The sequence below is a fragment of the Microcaecilia unicolor genome, chromosome 1 (genome assembly GCF_901765095.1).
Source record: "Microcaecilia unicolor chromosome 1, aMicUni1.1, whole genome shotgun sequence".
NCBI classification, from domain to species: Eukaryota; Metazoa; Chordata; class Amphibia; order Gymnophiona; family Siphonopidae; genus Microcaecilia; species Microcaecilia unicolor.
In genome coordinates this window covers 639,702,881-639,726,147 of record NC_044031.1, presented here as the reverse complement: position 1 = coordinate 639,726,147, position 23,267 = coordinate 639,702,881, and the positions used below count along the sequence as shown (strand labels likewise).

General features: G+C 43.4%; 1 protein-coding gene across 1 annotated transcript in view; it reads left to right on the top strand.

Moving 5' to 3' along the window:
- LOC115482132 (glycine-rich cell wall structural protein-like) overlaps nt 1-23,267 on the top strand; it is a gene marked incomplete in the record, with an annotated part of 302,370 nt that overhangs the window by 112,517 nt on the left and 166,586 nt on the right. The window contains 1 exon segment of the mRNA XM_030221707.1: nt 7,266-7,286. Within this exon segment, the coding sequence (XP_030077567.1) occupies nt 7,266-7,286 (21 nt within the window).

The window sequence follows — 23,267 nt, the reverse complement described above, 5'->3', positions numbered from 1 at the left end:
TTGACTAGGTGACCAGAGAACTGCATCAAGGACATGCACTAGATGTAGTCTACTGGGATTTCAGCAAAGCCTTTGATACAGTTACTCAAAGGAAGCTCATGAATAAACTGAAAAAGCTGAAGTTAGGACCTAAAGTGGTGGACTGCATTAGAAACTGGTTGATTGACAGAGGGTGGTGGTAAATGGAATTTGCTTGGAGGAAAGAAAGGTGATTAGTGGAGTACTTAAAGGACTAGTATGGGTGATACTATTCAATATATCTGTGAGTAACACTGCCAAAGGGCTAGAAGGAAAAAATTTACCTTTTTGCAGATGACACAGATATTTGTAACAAGTTTTGGAGGCCGTATCTCAATAAGGACATAAAAAGACTTGAAACAGTTCAGAGGAAGGTGACAAAAATAGTATAGGGTTTAAGAAAAAATCCATATAAGAAATATATATATCTTAGTGGAAAGGAGGGATAGGGGAGATATGATACAGATGTTTAAGTATTTATAAGGTATTAATATACAAACAAATATTTTTTCAGAGATGAGGAAGTAGTAGAACTAGATGGCGTGAATTGAGCTTGCAGGATGGTAGATTTCAGAGTATTATCATGAAACAGTTTTTCACAGAAAGGGTGGTGGATGCCTGGAATACTCTCCCTGTGGAGATGATAGAGACAAAAGCAGTGGTGGAATTCAAAAATGCCTACGATAAACACAGATGATCTCTTTATAGCAAGAGGATAAAACTGAATCAATACAAGAGCTTTGATGGCAAATACAGAAGTTGATAAGTAAGACCAGTGAAAGTCAGACAATATGGTCTGTGTCCCAAAAATCAATGACAGATCAGGATCAAGAATGAGCATTTTCTATCACATACTTATCATGTACCATGATAGCGGTTTTTGAGTATCTCAATAGGGAAGGGGAAGACATCTTAAGATTGAAATTAGTGACTAAAATGTTGTTAGCAATATTGTAGGATTCTTGGATTAATCATATATTGATAATATATGTAACTATGCTGCAGCCATAATAATGAAACCAATGTTTGAACTACTGATTACTGCTCTGTTTGTGATGCTATTATTTAATTTAAAGATGTATAACTCGTATGGAGTGCCAGATTCAACTCTGGCACCTTGTTGGGCAGCCTGGATGGACCATACATCATTTAGATCATCAGTCACTTGCACATTGGATGGTGGAATACAAATTAGTGCTCAACCCTGACAAAACAGTTGCATGTTGGATTTCCGGACTTTTATCACCTCTTTTACAACTCTGCTTCAATGTTTTGACCTTCAAAAAATCCCCTCACAGTCATTTCATTACCTAGGAGTTACAATTGATTCTGCCCTGTCTTTCAAAGAACAGGTCTCAGAAGTAGTGAAAAGGGTTTCACATCTCTTTGCTCTTGAGTAGAGTGATGTGGTAGCTGTGTTAGTCCACTTTTAGAGGTAATCAATAGAAATAAAACAAAATAAAACATGGAAAAGAAAATAAGATGATACCTTTTTTACTGGACATAATACATTTTTTAATTAGCTTTCGAAGGTAGCCCTTCTTCGCCAGATCGGAAATAAGCAAATGTTGGTAGATGACAGTATATATAAGTGAGTCTGTTATAAAAAGTAGACCAATACAAGCTGTGCTTGTTAACAGACACTGCTCTGTTGCACTCTGATTCAGAGCAGTGTCTGTTAACAAGCACAGCTTTTTTTGAAGGGGTATGTTGATCACCCCTGATTTTTAGTTTTACCCCTGACGCAGCCTGAGGGCGAAACCTGGCCACGTCGGGTTCTGCTTTTATCTTGGTTTGAATAAATTATTTCTTTGTTTTTATATATGTGTATCGGTCTACTTTTTATAACAGACTTTTATATAGCAAGTAAACTGTTGCCTTTTTTGTATTCCTTTTAGTATATATAAGTGAAACATCAAAGCATTTCAGTGACAGTCTAACAGGATGGGGTGGATAGGTAAGAGACAGGAAGAGTCGGGTGGGTGAGGGACAGGGAGATATGCAAAGAGATAGGAGGGTGACAAAGCAGTACAATGTTATGGTTTATAAGGGGCTAAAAAACCCAGATCTTTGTTAAGTCCTGTCTGGTGGGTGCCAAAATATTCAATCATTCTGACTTCAAAGGTCTTACGTTCCTGTATTGTTTTAAAGTTCCCTTTTAGGATTCTTACCATAAAATCACTGGTACAATGTTCTGGTTTTGTAAAGTGTTGCCCCACAGAAGTGACATCCTGGTTGGTACTAGCATTTTTCATATGGTGTCTATGTAAATTAAATCTCTTCTTTAGCATCTGACTTTTCTCCAGTGTAGCAGCCTTCGTTGCATTTTTTACACTGAATGATATATACCACATTGGAAGATGAGCATGTGAAAGATTCCTTAATGTTGAATATTTTTTTTGTGAATGACCGTGGGGTCCTGTGAAATGTTTTGGCATGGTTTGCAGCTGGATATATTGCAAGGATGTGTGCCATTCTCTTCTTTTTGAGTCTATGTTGGGAGCTTACTTCTAATTAGCTTGTGTTTTAAGTTGGGTGGCTGTCGGAAGGCCAGCACTGGTGGGAATGGGAATATCTCAGTAATTCATCCTCTTGGAGTAGAGGCTGTAGATCTTTTATGATTTTCTTAATTTTTCCAGCTCTGGGTTGTATGTCACTATAAGGGGGGTTCTATCTGTGGCTTTCTTTTCCTTGTACTGTAGCAGATTTTCTCTGGGTGTTTTGAAGGAGGAGGCAATATTCTTGGAGATTATTTTGGGGTTGTAACCTTTCTGTTCAAAGGATGCAGTCAGGATTCTGAGGTGTCTGTCTCTGTCCCCTGGGTTAGAGCAGATACGGTGTACCTTGTGGCTTGGCTGTAAATAATGGATCCTTTTGTATGTGAAGGGTGGAAGCTGGAGTTGTGGAGGTAGCTGCATTTGTCTGTGGGTTTCTTGTATATGGATGTTTATATATAGCCATCGCTGATTGAGACTGTGGTGTCCAAAAATTGACTTTTTCTGGGGAGTAGTCAATTTTGAATCTGATTGTAAAATGGTATGTAATGAAGGAACTGTAAATTGTTTCAGTGTTTCTTCCCCCCTCAGTCCAAATCATAAAAATGTCATCGATGTACCAGTAGTATTTTAGGGGTTTGGTCTGGTATGTATTCAGAAATGTCTCTTCCAGCTCAGCCATAAAGAGGTTGGCATGTTGGGGTGCTCTCCTGGTGCCATCGCAGTGCCCATGATTGTAGATAGATATCATTGTTAAAGCGGAAATAGTTGTGAATTAGAATAAATTTTATTAATTTTGTAATAGTTTCTGGTGAGTATTGATGGTCCAGTGTGGATGTTTTTAGGAGCTTCTCACATGCAGCTATGCCATCCGCATGGGGAATGTTGCTGTATAGTGATTCTACATCCATCATGACCAGAAGGGTATCCGGTGGTAATTGCTTGATATTTTTCAATTTATTCAGAAAGTCTATGGTATCTTGTATGAAGCTGTTTGTCTTGTGCACAAGAGGTTTCAGAATCCCCTCTAAAAGTCCACACAAAAATACATTGAAGAAGGGCAAATACAGCTCTCAGACAATACATACTACAGGAAACTAACTGAGGATCCCACAAAGGATTATACAAAACAGCTGAAAACCCTTATCAGAACATTTCCTAAACTAGTACAGCCACATCTGAAGAAACTCATACCAAACCAGCCTTCTGTGGGCACATTCTACATGCTACCCAAAATCCACAAACCTGGAAACCCTGGCAGACCAATCATATCAGGTATTGGCACACTCACAGAGGAAATATCTGGACTTATAGAGGGGATTCTGAAACCTCTCGTGTACTGCTTTGTCACCCTCCTATCTCCATATAAAAGCGGGAAAACTCACCTTGTATGTCAATCTGGCTAGAGTGAATCCCCCCCCCCCCTCAGTGTCCCTGATCTTAGCAATGTATCTTTTGTCGGAGCGTGGACGCACCAATGACGCCAGTAATTTCCCGGTCTTATTGCCTCACCAATGCAGTCTGTACTTGTAGAGTCTAATGCTGTACATAGCTCTGGCAGTCAAAAGTCTCTGTAACTCCTTCCTACTTTCCACATATAGCAAACGATTCTGTTCTACCGGACGAGACAAATAACTCTGACGGGCAGCCCCCAGGTGGCCCGCCGCCTTCACAATATCTTGATCCCCCTTCTTTCGCATCGATGATGTAAACGCTATGATTTTCCCTCTGATAACTGCTTTTGCCGCTTCCCAAAAAGTCATCGGCCCAACATCTTCTACACTGTTCTCAGCCAGATAATCCAACCACGCCTTTCTGAGGTAAACCTTGTACTCATTACTCTGATATAAAGCTGGGTTCATGTGCCATCACGGGGCCCACCCCTGAGTACCCCATCCAAGAGTACCCCATCCAAGATCCACCCATGCCGGGCCATGGTCCGACACTTCGGCCTCCCCTATGCCTGCCTGTTGCACTGAACACAACAAAAAGCGGGACAGAAAAACGTAATCCAAGCGAGCGTGTACCTTATGCGGGTGAGAAAAAAGGTAAAATCCTGCTCCTCTTCATGTAGTAAACACCACACATCCAACAATGCCAGCTCCTCCATCATATAATTCACTCCCTTATGCATATGATCACTTAAGGGTTGTCTGGGGGGCTTACAGTCAATGGGGGGATCACTCGTTATGTTAAAGTCCCCCCTACTATAAGAGGATATTCCTCAAGCGTCGCAAGCTTAGCCCCGACCTGGGTGAAGAATTTATGTGAATAGAGGGGCGTATAGGCTACAGACAGCTACCCTCACCCCCTGTAATGTACCTGTAACAAAAACCCACCTGCCCTCGGAGTCCTGACAAACGTCATGGAGTGTGAAAGTCAACGATTTCCTAATCAGAATGGCTGTCCCTCTCTGGCGGTCACTGAAGGAAGCATAGAAAATCTCCCCAACCCAGTTCCTGCACAACTTAACATGTTCTGCATTATTCAAGTGAGTTTCTTGTAATAGCACCACATCTACCTGCATTCTCTTTAGATACTGTAGAAGCCTGGTCCGTTTTACAAGGGACTGGATGCCATCTACATTAAGGGTAAGTACTCGTAGCTTAGCTATGGACATCCCAGAGACCATAAGGTGACACCAACATGATCCAGATCCAGACTACCAGAAGGGCCCCCCAGCTAGCCCCCCCCAAAACCCTTCTCCCCCCCCCCCCCCCCCGATTCTCTGCAAGCCACCAAGGAACATACCATTCATCTTCGTGTGGAGACCCAGGACCCAAAACTCCCCCCACCCTCCCATCCCCCACTTCATACCTCTCCCGTCCCAACTTCCCACCCACCCCCTCCCAAAACAGCCCCGCTCAGTAACAACCAAACACAAACCAGAACTAACACACCAACACGCACACACTCAACCATCTCCTCACACCTACCAACCCTTCCTCACTCCCCCCCCCCAAGCAATTGCCACAACAGTGCAACCTAGGTAATAGCTAGCAAAGGAGACATAAACATAGGTTAATTAAAGTAAAACCATGAAACACCCAGTCCAGAATAACCCACAAGCACTGTGGTTTGTCCCCCGGGGAACGCCGACTGGCTCCTCAGCTTATCTTGTCACCAACATGGCAGGCTGATCCTAGCCTCAGCAGCTCATCTCCAAACTCCAAATATAAACTCCGCACCGAGGTCTAGCGTATAAACATATTGCTTAATCCACATTGCGTAATGGATCTCCCACTATATTTTGTCCAGAAATGCTTTGAGGTTCAAAGGGTCAGAGAAAAAGCGTGTCTTATTATCATGCGTTACCCGCCACCTTCGCGGGTTAAAGCATCGCGAACGAATCCCTTTGTCATGGAGAACTTTACAATCCTGACCATCTGACACCGCTGTTCTGATACAAGGGCAGAGTAGTCCTGAAATAAGAGAATCCGGGCTCTTTGGTAATCCACAAATCGGTTCTCCCAGTACTCCTGCATTAGCTTTTCCTTTTCTGCATAATCCAGGATTCTTGCAAGCACAGCCTCGGCCGCTGACTGGCATCTCTAACAGCCCCGACATGGTGTACAGTTCCACTCGCATAGGTCCATGGAGTTGGTCAACATTTAATTGCGCTGGTAGCCAGCTTGCAACAAAATCTGCAGTTCCTTTTCCTTAACGATTCTGGTAAACCACTGATCCTTATATTGTTGCCCCTGCTCCTGTTCTCCAGGTCATCCATTAATTGTGCAAGCTGTTTCGCCAGCGTCTCCACTGCTGTCACCCGATTCTCCACCTCCTCAGACCTGTCTTCCTGTCTGCCAATGCACTCGTCCGTGTGCTGGAGCCTCGTCGCTTGCTGTTCTTAAATCTCTTTATGTCGTACCACGAGGCTTGCAGCTTGAAGGGCGGTCGTCAAGCACTGCGGTCAGCTGTCTAGTTAACTCCCGTACCGCTTCCTCCTGTATTGTTACTACTGCGGTACTGGCCTGCTGCGCCGCCCATCTTGGGACTCACGATCTGCATGCGGTCTTTCGATGGACGCGGTGTTTTCGCTGCATACCCCAGAAGTCCACACCCATCCAGGTAAGAGATTTCCCCAGGGCTACACCAGTAGCTAGCCAACACGCCAGAGCAACTTTCACCCTGGGAATAGGGGCGGGGGGGTGAAAAAGCAGATAACTATACAAGCGTCTTTTTCTGCCCGCTGGCATCACATGTCTTCTAATTTTTATACTTTTATTGTGATCCGCCTCTTACTAATGTAAGCTGTAAGCTTAATACAAGAATAAGTGAATAAATAATGATAGTTTTCTCTGTAGGATCTGTAGCAGTCCGGTTTGTCTATTTTTCAATTGAAGGTGTCTTCCTAACTAGAGCTCAGTGGAATATTTGCAGTATTGCTTTTCACATAGAGTTTGGCAACATTTCTAGTGGGTTCATCAATAATGCAGTCACCCTAGGCCCCTGAAACAGATGATGTGATATAAACAACTGATCTTATCAGTTGGTGGTCACTGAAGTAATGAAGGTCAAATCAGAAAGGACCATCCTGAAAAATGCAAATAAAGCCTAAATGAGCCCACTGCTCCCAGCAGACACAGCTTTCTATGGCATCAGTAATGAGTGTTCTAGTCCTAGTGTAACAGTGAATAAGAAATGTATTAGTATCTTCAGCAAAGCTACTCTCCTTATATTAATGCATATGAATCTGTCTCGTAGATGGAACTTCCTGAAAAGATGGTAACAGCTGTCGCACGGTCATTTCAAACATTTGTCAGTGTAATGGTAAGACAAAGCTTTCGCAAAATTGTTATTAGGTCACAGCCAAGTGCTGGCTCATCTGAGTCATCTTGGATAACATTGTCTGAAAGGGTTTTAGAAAACTATTTTTTAAAAATCTACAAGTCTCATCAAAGTGGGCAAATAATAATGCCTGTTCACTCCATTGAAATATACGCTCAGTCATAACAGATTGTGTTATCCTTTCAAGTAGTACACACATACCTACAGATCTAAGTCATCAAACCCCATCTACAGCATCACATCCCTAACACCTGAACATTGGTAATCAGGAAATACATCTTCATATATAAACCATACCTCTTACAACAGTATTCAGAAACCTCCCCAACATCTATAACCTCATACCCCTAACACCTCAACATCAATAATTAGGAAGCCCATCCGCATATCTCAACCATACCTCTGACCTCAATATCAGTCATCAGCATCCCTACATCTAAAGCGATACAGTTGGTCAATTATCAGCAAATCCATCTTTTCTGTCCTCGCTACATGCAATATTATACAGATATACAGACTGCTAAACATTGATTTAGCTTCCTATATGAGGACAAGTTCAGTTCTTAACTTCCAAAACATTTATTTAGAAAACCTGGAAAACATACTGTATGATGAAATGGAGCTAACATAAACTGTCGCAGAATCTCTGAACTCTTATGTTATTTCAGACATTTCTAGAATACGTGGAGGATCATTTTCGACATGACGTCTACGTCCGATTTTGGACGTTTTGCAGAAAGAAGGTCATTTTTGAAAAGAAAAAAAAGTCTATTTTTTTTTAATACTGTTAGGTTTGTGCTTTGGATTTTTTTTTTGGTTCTATTTCAAAAATAAATTGCAAAACATAGAGATTTATGCCATTGGGTTGTAGGATGAAGCCAGCATTTTTAGTAGACTGGTCCCCCAGACATCCCAGGATAGCAATGGGGCACCTAGAGGGCACTTCTGTGCATGTCCTAAAAATGTTCCCAGGTACAACATCTCACCTTTGCTCCCTTATCTTGTCCCTGAGCACCTCCCAAAACCCACCAAAAACCCACTACCCCCCCCCCCACCACACTGTATACCACTACAATAGCCCTTAGGGTGAAGGGAGCACCAATATATGGGTACAGTAGGGTTCTGAAGACTTTGGGAGGGGTCACAGTTTCCACCACAAGTGTGACAGGTAGAGGGAGATAGGGGACCTGTGTCCCCTATTGTGTACTTCCACTGACCACTAAATACTCCAGGGACTTGCATGCTGCTCTAATAGATCTGACTTATCATCTGAGGCTGTCATAGAGGGAGGGTAAGTCATCTTTTTATTCAATTTCTTGGGGGGTGGGAGAGGGTCACTGACAACTAGGGGGGGTATTGGGGGGGTCACCTCTGATTCCTCCGGTGGCCATTTAGAGCAGCTTTTTGTGCCCTATTGGTTCTGAAAACAGGTCTAGATCAAATGTCATGGTTTTAGTCCTGGACGTTTTTGTTTTGTTCCCATTACGGCTGTAAAATGTCCAAGTGTTAGGTACGCCCTAATCCCACCATCAAACGCCCCCCGACACGCTCTCTTGTGATATGAATGCACTTTTGACGGACTTCATTGAAAAAGGTCTAAAATATGGTTTGAAAATACCGATTTGGACGTTTTTGTGAGAAAAATGTCCAAATGCGGCTTTATGCCACTTTTTGGTCATTTTTCTCTTTTGAAAATGAGCCCCTTAGTGAATTTTCAAAGTATAAATCAATGGCTTCTGTAGGATCTGGAGAGAACATTTAGATTTAAATTGGGGAGGTAGGCTTTCCTGAGAGGTTAGCATAAAAAGCGAGTCATCATATGCTGCAGCTCATCTCCTGGAACAGTTTCCCAACCATTTTTCAAGTAAAGGCACACCAACATCTCTCTTATTAAAGGGCCAATAACCCCAGGAACGGGATCTAGCTGTCTGCATTGATGATACATTGAAACCCTCTGCTCAGTGTGCAGCAGCAGCTAAGAAAGCAAATAGAATGTTAGGTATTATTAGGAAAGGAATGGAAACAAAAGTGAGGATGTTATAATGCCTTTGTATTGGTCCATGCACCTCAAATATTGTATTCAATTCTGGTCACCGCATCTCAAAAAAGATAAAGTGGAATTAGAAAAGGTACAGAGAATGGTGACGAAAATAATAAAGGGAATGGGAAGATTTCCCTGTGAGGAAAGGCTGAAGCGGATAGGGCTTTTCAGCTTGGAGAAAAGATGGCTGAGGGGACATATTATAGAGATCTATAAATTAATGAGTGGAGTGGAATGGGTAGACATGAATCGCTTGTTTACTCTTTCCAAAAATACTAGACCTAGGGGGCACATGATTAAGCTACAAAGTAATACATTTAAAATGAATCAGAAAAAATTTTTCCTCACTCATCGTGTAATTAAACTCTGGAATGCATTGCCAGAGAATGTAGTAAACGCAATTAGCTTAGCAGGGTTTAAAAAAAGGTTTGGATGGCTTCCTAAAGGAAAAGTCCATAGAACATTATTAAAATGGACTTGGGGAAAATCCACTTCTTATTTCTAGGATAAGCTGCGTAAAATGTATTGTACTTTTTTTGGGATCTTACCAGGTACATGTGACCTGGATTGGCCACTGTTAGAAACAGGATACTGGGATTGATGGACCTTCAGTCTGTCCCAGTAAGGAAATACTTATGTATTTATGTACTTATGTAACCCCCAAAATTATCTTCCTATCTAAAAAGTCTCAATACTGATGTTGCCTCGTTACAAGAGACTCGCATTAATAACCTAGACATTAACAATAATGGGGCCGATATCCAAAGCAAGTTACATGTTTAACAGGAGCCAGTGAACATATAACTTGCCTATCCATGGCCTTTATATGGATAGTGTCAGGGTGAAAATCTGGCTGAATGTCCCAATATTATTTATAAAGGAAAGAGCAGAATGAAAGCAGATAGAGGGCAGGCCACAAAATTATCCAGAAAGTGGGAGATATTCTGCTGCTATTTGGATAAATTGTATGTATAGGCCTGCTAAATATATAGCACTGATGTGGTGACAGCCTTGCATATTTTTTCAGCACTGCTAATTATACACATAAGAGTGCTGATTGTATTTATGAATTTAAATTCTGGTTTTTAAATTAATACCATGCCAGTTGAATAGGACCCCAAATATGGTATAACATATCAACTTTATTGGAGCCTGAAATATGGCTATAAAAAGGACTTGAAAGGACTCAGATAGAAGAAAATCCATACAGGTACATATAAGAATGAAATTAATATCACATCATTCACAGAAGAAAGCATTTATGGCCAACTTGAAAAACCGAAAGTGGAAAAAGCCATGGGCCGGGCGGAATCCAATCCAGAATCTTGAGGGAGCTCAGAGAGATTCTTTCAGGTCCTGTTAAAAATTTTCTTGCAGACAGGAGAGGTTCCATAGGATTGGAGAAGAGTGGGTGTTGTCCCTATTCACAAAATGGAGGCAGAGAAAATGTGGGAACCTATGGGTCAGTAAGCCTTAATTCAGTGGCTGTAAAGGTAATGGAGGCGATGCTCAACGAAGGATAGTGAATTTCCTGGAATCCAATGGGTTATAATATCTGAGGCAACACGGTTTTACCAAAGAAAAATCATGCCAAACAAATCTGATTGATTTCTTTGACTGGGTGACCAGAGAATTGGATAGTGGGCACTGTGATGAAATGCCTAGTCACCTGCCTGGGGTTAACTCTGTGGCCACTTAGAAGGTCTATCCCCAGCACTGCTCAGGTCAAACTGCAGCTGCCGTTTGTGCTCTACATTAGCATTCTCCACCCCCACCGACTGGGTTTCACTTGCCTCTGAGAAAGTCTCCCACTCTCAGGTTATTCCCCGGTGATTTCTAGGCTACTAGGGCCACACATCAGGGGTCCCACAGTTCCCAGAAAGCACCCACAGACCAAATCACCAGGTTTCTTAGTCAGTCCAGGATAGCAGAGTCAATAAACTAATCAGGTTTATTGTCAGAGCAGAACAGTGAACCATATAAAACAGATGGAAAAGAACAGGCAATAACAGAGAACTGAATAAAGATCAAATATAAAACTATCTAGACATGTGTTTACTACTTAAGTAGTACTTGAGGAGTTCAGCAACAAGATATAGCTGCTCACAGGTTATCAAGTCTAATTGTTCACAGGGTCTCAGGAAAAGAGAACCTTATCTGAGACTAAACAAATTACCTCACAGCTTAAGCTAAGCTAACAGCATTTGGTGGGAAGAAGAAACTGGCAGTTCTGTAACAATTTTACAATCAAATGACAGTCACCATCTGCTGGCCAAACAAAGGAAATGCATATCATAAACAATAGCTATGCAATTTACAAGTGGGACAATTACTTTTGTCACAAGCACACACTAGATGTAGTCTACTCGGACTTCAGTAAGGACTCATAGGAGAATCATGAATAAACTCAGTGGGCTAAACTTAGGTCACAAAGAGCCAGATTCAGTAAATGGCACTCAAAAATCAGTGATGGAAACATTTTGCACTACATGCTACTCTACAAAGGATACTCTAGTCTGAGCTTCCTTCATAGAATAGCACATAGTGCTGATTCTCACGCCCAAATGTGGGTGATAGCATTTATGCCAGCTGAAACCTGATGTAAATGCCGGTGCTCCACTCATGGCATTTGGGTGCATAAATAGTGCTATTCTGTAAAACTGCATGCAAATTTTCATAACATCCCTGACCCTCCCTTGGCCACACTCCTTTTTGATTTGCATGCTATGAGATTTAGGTACTTACAGGCTTATTTTCGAAAGAGAAGGATGCCCATCTTTTGACACAAATCGGAAGATGGGCGTCCTTCTCACAGGGTCACCCAAATCGGCATAATCGAAAGCCGATTTTGGGCGTCCCCAACTGCTTTCTGTCGCGGGGACGACCAAAGTTCACAGGGGCATGTCGGAGGCATAGCGAAGGCGGGACTTGGGCATGCCTAACACGTGGGCATCCTCGACCAATAATGGAAAAAAAAGGGCATCCCTGACAAGTACTTGTACGACTTTACCTGGTCCTGTTTTTCTTACAACCAAGCCACAAAAAGGTGCCCAAACTGACCGGATGACCACCAAAGAGAATCGGGGATGACCTCCCCTTACTCTCCCAGTGGTCACTAACCCCCTCTCACCCTTAAAAAAACATCTTTAAAAATCTTTTGTGCCAGCCTCTATGCCAGCCTCAAATGTCATACTCAGGTCCATCACAGCAGTGCAGGTACCTGGAGCAGTTTTAGTGGGTGTAGTGCACTTCAGGCAGGCGGACCCAGGCCCATCCCCCCTACCTGTTACACTTGTGGTGGTAAATGTTAGCCCTCCAAAACCCTCCAGAAACCCACTGTACCCACATTCTAGGTGCCCCCCTTCACCCGTAAGGGCTATGGTAGTGGTGTACAGTGGTGGGTACTGGATTTGGGGGGGCTCAGCACACAAGGTAAGTGAGCTATGTTGCTGGGAGCAATTTCTGAAGTCCACTGCAGTGCCCTCTAAGGTGCCCGGTTGGTGTCCTGGCATGTGAGGGGGACCAGTACACTACAAATGTTGGTTCCTCCTACAACCAAAGGGCTTGCATTTAGTCATTTCTGAGATGGGCGTCCTTGGTTTCCATTATCGCCAAAAATCAGAAATGACCAAGTCTAGGGACGACCATCTCTAAGGACAACCTAAATGTCAAAATTTGGGTGTGTCCAACCGTATTATCGAAACAAAAAATGGACGTCCATCTTGTTTTGAAAATATGGGTTTCTCTGCCCCTCCACCAGGATGTTTTGTGAGGACGTCCTCAGCAAAACTTGGGCGTCCCTTTCGATTATGCCCCTCTTGGTGTTATAGAATAGTGCACAGGCATATACGTGTGCAAATCCAAATTGATGCCAATTAACTTCAATAATTATTAATATCAATTAATTGATAGCTAACAGCTTATTGACTAATTTATTTATGTGCACATCTTGGATCTGTAGTGCCATATATAGAATCTTGGGGAAAGTGGTGAATTGGATTGGAAACTAGTTGACAGACAGCAGAGGGTGCTGGTATATGGAATTCAAAGAATAGAAAGGTAAGTTGCAGAGTGTCTCAGGGATTAGTACGGTGGCCAATTCTATTCAGCATATATGTGAGTGACGTTGCTGAAGAGTTAGAAGGAAAAGTTAGCATTTTTTGCAGATGACACAAAGATTTGCAACAGAGTGGACACCCTGAAGAGAGTGGACAACATGAAAAGGGATCTACAAAAATTAGAAGAATGGTCTAAAATTTAATGCAAAGAGCAGTTTATGCTAGAGGGAAAGAGACTGGCATGCAATGAACAGGAGAGAGACATTGGGGTGATTGTGTCTGAGGATCTCAAGGCGGTGAAATAATGTAACATGGTGGTGTAGCCAGAAGAGTGCTAGTGTAATGCCCCTTTGTGGGTATCCCTGAGTCTGGGGCCCAACCTGGCTGGAGACTCCCTAGGGCAGGCTCCGGCAGTCTCTTAAGCTTCTGGTGCCTCCACCTGAGGAGGGTTTACCCTTTACCCCCCCCCCCCCCCCCGCCCCCCAACCAAGAAACTCAAAAATGACCTCTGTGAGCAAAGCTGTAAACAAAAAGCTTTGAACCATTTATTGAACTATGTATAGGTATTTCTATACAGTTGTATATCAGTATTAAATGATAAGTAATGACTAGGGCTTTGTATTGGATGAAACACTGAAATGCATAGAGTTCAATAGTAATGCTCCAAATAGTCTGTAACCAACACTCTTTTAGCCACTTAGTCTTTTTGCCAAGGTAGCAGCTCCTGATACCTTCCTATCTCTCAGTTGAATCTTTATGTAGGTGTAGCATTGAGGGGCATAATCGAACAGTGCCGGCCAAATAGCTGGCCGGCCATCTTCGGGGCCGGCACCACAAGGGGATGGAGCCAACCGTATTTTCGAAATACGGTTGGGGCCGGCTAAATCGATCGCCGGGTGTAGAGGAGATGGCCGGCTTCGTTTTTCAGCCATAATGGAAACCGGGCCCGGCCATCTCAAACCCGGCGAAATGCAAGAGAGGAGGAGCCAGCATTTGTAGTGCACTGCAGTGGCGTAGCCACAGGTGGGCCTGGGTGGGCCAGGGCCCACCCACTTAGGGCTCAGGCCCATCCAACAGTAGCACATGGTAATGAAAATGCTGCTCTGCACAATACTGGCACCTTCGCATGCTCAGTTTTCAGCGCATGCCTGCTGCAGACTACCAAGGTGGAGGCTGGAGAGAAACATTTTCCCACCAGCTGAGAAATTTTTTTCATGTGGGGGTGGAGGAGAGAACATTTTGTGCCCACCCACTTCTTGCCTAGGCCCACCCAAAATCTGCTGTCTGGCTACGCCCCTGGTGCACTGGCCCCCCTCACATGCCAGGACACCAACCGGGCACCCTAGGGGGCACTTCTAAAAATTAAAAAAAAATAACAGTAGCTTCCAGGTACATAGCTCCCTTACCTTGTGTGCTGAGGAGCCCCAAATCCCCCCCCCCCCCAAACCCATTCCCCACAACTCTACACGATTACCATAGCCCTTATGGGTGAAGGGGGGCACCTACACGTGAGTACAGTGGGTTTGGGGGGGGGGGGTTTGGAGAGCTCCCATTTACCACCACAAGTGTAACAGGTAGGGAGGGGGGGATGGGCCTGGGTCCACCTGCCTGAAGTGCACTGTACCCACTAAAAACTGCTCCAGGGACTTGCATACTGCTGTCAGGGAGCTGTGTATGACATTTCAGGCTGGCATAGAGGCTGGCAAAGAAGGTTTGGGTTTTTTTGGGTGGGAGGGGGTTGGTGACCACTGGAGGGGGAGTAGGGAGAGATGATCCCCGATTCCCTCCGGTGGTCATTTGGTCAATTGGGGCTCCTTTGTGAAGCTTGGTCGTGAAAAAAAAGAAACCAAGTAAAGCCGGCGAATGCTTGTCAAGCCTGGCTTTTTTTTTCCATTATAGGGCGAAGCTGGCCATCTCATGAGCACTCCTCTGTCGCGCCCCCGTCCTGCCTTCTCTACCCTACCGACATGCCCCCTTGAAATTTCGCCGGCTCCGTGATGGAAAGCAGTTGGCGCCGGCCAAAATCGGCTTTCAATTATACCGATTTGGCGGGGTTCAGGAGATCGCCGGCCATCTCCCGATTTGTGTCGGAAGATGGCCGGAGATCTCTTTCGAAAATGAGCTGAATTGTGGCCTAAGTCCCACCCTTTTCTCCTCTTCTGAATCTCTACCCTTGTCTTTCCCCACCAAGTCCCCAAATCTCACCCTTCTGCTGAAACTCACTGGGGTAGTGGCTGCTGGACATCCAATGAAAGCCTAGTCAGGCTGATGCTGTTTTTAACTCCTAACCCTTATTCACTTGTTCAGAACTCTTATTTTATCATCCTCACTTTAATATTCCCTTATCTCTTATTTGTCCTGTTTGTCTGTCCCAATTAGATTGTAACCTCTGTTGAGCAGGTACAGTCTCTTCATGTTCAAGTGTACAGCGCTGCGTACGTCTAGTAGCACTATAGAAATGATTAGTAGTAGTAGTAGTAGTTCCAGCTGCTGAGCTCCAAACACTGATCGCATTCCCAGGAGCTGCCTCCTTTGCAGAGCTCCCTGAGCCAATACACTCCTCCACTGCTGGGCCCCTGGTGCCACCTGCACCCTGGGGGCCTTCTCCATAGAAGACACAGAAAACTAGCAAAGAAAATTCAGCAAAGCCAGGTTTTAAAAATGCCCACAGTGCTCCAAAAACATGGCATTTTCAGACAACCACTATGTGTGAGTCCATTGCCTCAGGCCTGAACATAGTGTGCCTGCCTACACAAAATGTTCTTGCATGTTTCCAAGAGCTCTCAAGAGCCAAAGCAAAGTATTAAATGAGATCCAAATCTCTACAGCTGAACAAACACCTACCTGCACTCCTCTGCATGGCTGCCACCACTGCCCCTTCCTCTAGACCTATCTAAAGTCACATGGCGTGTTCTTTAGCCCTGATATTGTCCCTGCAAATGTTCCTCCATTGACAAGTGTTTCTAACACGGTCCGGGCAGGCAAATAACCTGAAACAGGACTGTCCCTCTTGATGCCAAGATTGCAGTCAGACTTCCCCTGGAGCTACCTGCCAGTGAAGCAATAAGGCAGACAGCCCCAACACATTGCCTGGCACCATCCTTCAGTACAGCAATAGGGCATAGAGCCCAAGAATGTCCTCTAGATCTGCCTACCAATCTGGTTCTGCCCAGCAGTGCAGGGACAGTGAACAGCACTGGTAAACATGCCTACTTATCCTCCCAGTGCAGTGACAGGTCACCCAACTACTCTAGTGTCGCCTACTCCGGCACCGATGGCTCCTTTTCACTTTCCCTACAATGCAGAGACTGACAAACAGAGTACTGCATACCTTTGTGCAGAAACCAGACAGGACAGCTCTGACAACAACCTTATCAAAGATCATTGCATGATCATTCAGGATCAATACACCATCCACCTCCAGAGCATCATGCTCATTATCCAGCAAGAGAACATATTCCTACTACAACTAAAGGTGCTATCAGCCCTATTCCTATAATCATCTGACACAGCAATGATCAAGACCTCAATTGCACCAGATTCACAACAGACCCAGGGAGCGCAAGCCACAAAAATCCATACCCATGCCTAAGGCTAACCAAGACTTTTGACTACACTGATATCCAGTAGGAGGTTGCCTGGCTCACTTCTGCCCTGCACAGGCAGCAATCACCATAGACATCTGGTTCCTGAGAATTATGCTGGATAGTACCTCAGCTTCCAGGCACTACCCCCTGTTAGCCCCCCCCCCCCCCCCCAAGCAACATCCATGTTCTTCAGATTAAACTGCCCTACTGCAACTCGAGTTCAGCTCCCTCCCTCCTCAGAGCTGATGCAATACAACAGATTCCACGCACAAACTCTTCCACCTTGTAAATAAGCTGCTAGACACTACACCTGTCACAAACAATAACAAAGCAATACCAGGGGTCGACGACCTCGCGAAATACTTCAAAGAGAAAATCACACAACTACGACTTAGAATACCCACCAGCCCTACCGAATACACAACATTCCTAAACTGCCTAGACCCTGAAGACGGAATACACCCAGCAGACAGGATCTGGACCGAATTCGAAGTACTGTCAGAAGACCTTATCTTTAAAACGCTTAAAAGATTCGCCAAGTCCCAATACAAACTAGACATCTGCCCAAGCAACCTCATGAAATCAGCTCCTCATCAATTCATATTAGACTTAATGAACCACCTGAATTTCATGCTACAAAACGGTCTTTTCCCAAAGGAAAAAGGAAAAATCTTACTCACCCCAATACCCAAAGACACAAAGAAAAACGCTAGTGAATTAACTAACTATAGACCAGTGGCATCCATACCACTAATAACCAAAATAACAGAAGGAGTGGTAACCAAACAACTCACAAGTTATCTCGACAAGTTCTCAATACTACATGATGCCCAATCAGGATTCCGTTCGAATCACAGCACAGAGACAGCATTAACTACCCTACTGACCAAATTTAAGCAACGGATCGCAACTGGCTCCAATATACTCCTCCTACAATTTGACATGTCAAGTGCCTTTGACATGGTTGACCACGGAATCCTATTACACATTCTTGAATATTTCGGCATCGGAGGCAATGTCCTAAATTGGTTCAAGGGGTTCTTAACCTCACGATCATACCAAGTCACATCAAATTCAACCACATCTGCTGCATGGACACCTGAGTGCGGAGTACCGCAGGGATCTCCCCTCTCCCCTACAATTTTCAACCTACTGATGACCCCACTAGCAAAACTTCTATCAAACCATAACCTTAACCCTTACATATATGCCGATGATGTAACGATATATATTCCTTTTAAACAAAACATTAACGAAATCTCTAACGAAATCAACCAAAGTCTACACATCATGAACACCTGGGCAGATGCATTCCGACTGAAATTGAACGCAGAAAAAACTCAATGCCTCATACTAACTTCCCAATACAATACAACAAAATATACTACTATCAACACACCTAAACTAAACTTGCCAATTTCAGAAAATCTAAAACTCCTTGGAGTAACAATCGACCGCCACCTTACACTTGAGACTCACGTGAACAACACAACAAAAAAGATGTTCTTCTCCATGTGGAAGCTGAAAAGAATAAAACCATTCTTTCCAAGATCTGTCTTCCGCAACCTGGTACAATCACTCGTATTAAGCCATCTGGATTACTGCAACTCATTATACGCAGGCTACAAATAATGAGAAAACTTCAGACAGCCCAGAATACAGCAGCCAGACTCATCTTCGGAAAACCAAAATACGAAAGCGCAGCACCATTACGCGAGAAACTACACTGGCTCCCACTCAGGGAACGTGTCACCTTTAAAATATGCACATTAGTGCACAAAATCATTCACGGTGAAGCCCCTGCATATATGTCTGACTTGGTAGACCTGCCACCCAGAAACGCCAAAAAATCATCCAGAACTTTCCTCAACCTCCACTTCCCTAAATGCAAAGGTATAAAGTATAAAGGACTACATGCATCAACCTTCTCCTACAAGAGCACGCAACTCTGGAACGCACTGCCACGCGGCCTGAGAGCGGTCTATGAGTTGACAGACTTCCGCAAACGATTGAAGACCTATCTCTTTGACAAAACATACCGCAAGGATCAAAACATATAAATCCCATATACATCATAACAATACCTCAAGATATTACCCCACGTACTCCACGTCCCCATACTCTCTCCCATTCAATATCTACCCACAGATAAAAACTGTCTACCCCATTGCTTACTTGCTATTATTCGATCAACGTAGTTATTCCCCTACACCATATCCTTTAGTTTCTACTCCCCAAAGGCGACTGATCTGACTCTGTCTTCCTAATCTATTCACAATATAACCCATAATCGTATTGTAAGAAACCGTATTTCCATCATTCACAATGTATTGTAAGCCACACTGAGCCCGCAAATAGGTGGGAAAATGTGGGATACAAATGCAATTAAATAAATAAAATAAATAAATAAATCAGAGGCCAGATAAGCATTTTTTCACTCTACTTCCTGATCCCCAAGAAGACCAGAGGCATGTACCCCATCCTCATCCTAAGGGGTCTCAACATGCATTTCAAATGGGAAAAAATCAAAATATATTCCCTCAGCACAATCTTCCTGTTACTCCAACCCAATGACTGGCTGGCTGGCTGCACTAGACCTAAAGGATGCTTACATCCACATCCCCATTCATCCTTCCCATCACAAATACCTACAATTTACCCTTTAGCCTTTAATCAATGCCAAGACTTTTCACAAAATGAGTTTTTGTCATCTTCATCTTTCCATACCTGGATGAATGGCTTATTACTGGCACCATCCCCCAGCAAACCATAGAAGCCCTCCAGACAACTATCCAGCTTCTCTAAAGATTGGACTTTCTTATCACCTCTGCAAAATCCACACTAACCCTACTCAAACTCTGGATTTTACAGGTGCAAGGCTAATCACCACATAGTCCAGAGCCTTCCTCCTGCTATCAAGGGTGGACAACATCATCACTCTTGCTTGTGAGATCAGTCTTCCACCTACTGGGTCACATAGCGTCCATAGTACACTTTCTTCCCCTAGCCCAGCTCTGCATGCAGACCCTTCAGAGGCACCTGAAGTGCCAATGGGACCAATTCTCACAACCTCTCTTCTCTGTGATCAAAATTGACAGTGAGTCACAACAAGCCTTGAGGTGATGGGCCCACCATCACCACCTTGACAAAGGAAAGCCTTTTCAGTCACCAACAGCTCAAGTAATACTTACCACAGATGCTTCCAAATTGGTCTGGGGAGCCTTTAGGAGTATGAGCTCTGCCACAAATAATGGGTGTTTACAGAGCATGCCAACTTGTGCCCAAGGTATTGTGAATGCTTATCATCAATTCTATGGTGCTATGCTCTAATAGAGAAACCTGTACTATGAATTAGAACTCTGCTGAGTCTTGTTTGTTCTAATTAAAGATTTTTACCTGTCTGAACTTGCGTGGGTCCCTGTTAAGAAACCTGGTCAATTCAAGGCTGTGAACTATGTAAGGGTCTTGGTCACAATGATCTCTCAATACAATTTGGAACCAGAGTTCCTAGAAAAGCATCAAGAGTGACATTGAAAGACATTCTTATAGTGTTATAACCAAACCATACTGGACACAACCCAATCATCTAGCATGGTGTTGTCAAAACATCAGCAACTGCTGTTATCAGAATGGTATAAAAGGCATCATCCATCAACAACAACGTCTGAGCTGATTTCAACTTATCTGTCAGGACAACAATACCTGCTGATCATCATTGGAACGTCATACACTGTTCACAATCCAGCTGTTTCCAAGGTCAGACTTGTCTTATCATGAAGCTTATAAGTCAAGCTCTGTAATTGCATTCCATTGGGTAACGAACAGGTGGCATAACTGAGTGCCATAGGGACCTATGTGTGTTTGTCTTAACAAAGACCTGATATTTACTTTTGTTCTTTGACTTTTGTAATATTTCATGTTTTTTTTATTTCTTTTTTATTCATTTGTTTGTCCATCACTCTTGTAATAGTGATTTGTTTATTATATTCTTCTAAATAAATTATTTGCTTTATTAGAGTTACACATTCATATGATCTATCAGAACTTATACTGAGAGTGAACTCACATAGCTGTTTGGATGTGGTGTTTAATATTATTTCCAGAGTGCATACCATCACATTTGTCTTAGCCACGTCTTCATAGTACACCTGTTGGTGAATCTAACATGCCCCTCTTGTTATTACAAGCCACCCTTCATGACCTCCGCACAATGACATCTCCACATCATCCATCTGGAACTCAGAGCAGTCTACTATGCTCTCTGCATTTTCAGGCAATGGATAACCAGTCTGATTGCTCTCATTTAAACTGGCAATTAGGTGACCCGATCAAACAAGGTGGCACCAGTTCCTTCACCCTCCGCAAAGAAGCCATGAAGATGTGGAACTATGCACTAGCCCAGGGTGCCTTTCTCACAGCCACTTACCTCCCAGGCTGACACAACACTGCTGCAGACACACTCAGCAGATGCATGGAATCCTCAGTTGAGGAATTAAAAAAACAAGGTCAGAGCATTATGATTTCAAGATAAAGGGCAAAGCAATTGATTAGAAAGACTGAGATCTGGAAAACTCAACCAGATCCTTAAATTTGAGATTCCTGAACTTTCCACAATCTAATTTTTTCCTAAGGATCTATTTGAGAGTGTGTTGAAATACCCAGATTCAGTAGTACTCCCTCTACAAAGATCTACTATGGGGCTCATTTTCAAAACAGAAAAACATCCAAAAAGTGACATGTCTGCATTTGGACTTTTATCTCACAAAAACGTCCAAATCAGTATTTTTGAAACCTCTATTTAGACGTTTTTCTCTGAAGTCCGTCAGAAGGATGTCTAAATCTCAAGGGGGCATGCCAGGGGCGTGTTCAAGGCAGGACTTGGGCATTCCTAAGACTTAGACGTCTTTCAGTCATAATGGAACAAAACAAAAATGTCCAAGTCTAAAACAGACGTTTTGAGCTAGACCTGTTTTTATTACAAATAAGGCACAAAAAGGTGCCCCAAATGACTAGATGACCACTGGAGGGAATCAGGGATGACCTCCCTTACTCCCCTAGTGGTCACTAACCCCCTCCCACCCCCAAAAATTGTGATAAAGAACATTACTTGCCAGCCTCTATGCCAGTGTCAGATGTCATACTCAGGTCCATTACAGCAGCATGCAGGTCCCTGGAGTAGTTTAGTAGTAGGTGCAGTGCACTTCAGACAGGTGGACCCGGGCTCCTACCTCCCCCTACCTGTTACACTTGTGGAGGAAACTGTGAGCCCTCCAAAATTCACCAGAAACCCACTGGGCTATGATAGTGGTGTACAGTTGGGGGTAGTGGGTTTGGGATGGGTTTTGGGGGGGCTCAGCACACAAGGTAAGGGAGCAATGGTCAGATGTGTACCTGGGAGCAGTTTATGAAGTCCACTGTAGTGCCCCTTAGGGTGCCCTATTGCTGTCCTAGGATGTCAGGGGGACAAGTCTACTAAAAATGCTGGCTCCTCCTATGTCCCAATGGCTTGATTTTGGACATTTTGCACTTGGACGTTTTTTTTTCCCGAAATTGGCCCAAAAAAAACCCGTACAAATCACAAAACATCCAAAAAGCAAAACGTCCATAGTATTTTCGAAAACAAAAGATAGACGTCTATCTTTTTTGAAAATGACCTTCTTTCCTGTTCAGATTTGGACCTTTTGTGTAAAAACATCCAAATTCTGATTTAGATGTTCTATCGAAAATACTCCTCCCACGTGACTCAACCAAATCAACCAGTTCAGACATCTCCTTCTCCATTTGATGTTTTGGTTATATTAGTGTCTTCTGAGGAAGTATCTGGCAGATGTACTCTATTGGTATCATTTATATTCCATCAAGACAAAATTCCCGATATTTAGCCAACGACAGGCAGCGCTTTTGCTGTTTGCAGCTGGTATTAAACCTGGATATTCAATGCTGGGCCATTTTCGGCAACTGGCATTGAATATACGGGTATTTTTAAGTACTAAAAAGTTAACTGGTTGAGCCAATATTCAGCACTAACTGGTTTTAGTGGTCAAAGATAGGCCTGCTATTTATGCGGCCTATTTTAACCACTGAGCATATCTGTGCCTAACCAGCTATGTCATGTGGCTAGCTGCTAACTGCAGATATTTAGCAAGCGCTAACCAATTATCTCCCACTTAATATCCACGGTTATGCGCTAATATGCTATTTAACCAGTCAGTGGCCATGTCTGGCCATTTAAATGGCTTTGAATATCAAAGGGAAAGAGTCTATGTTAAAATTATAC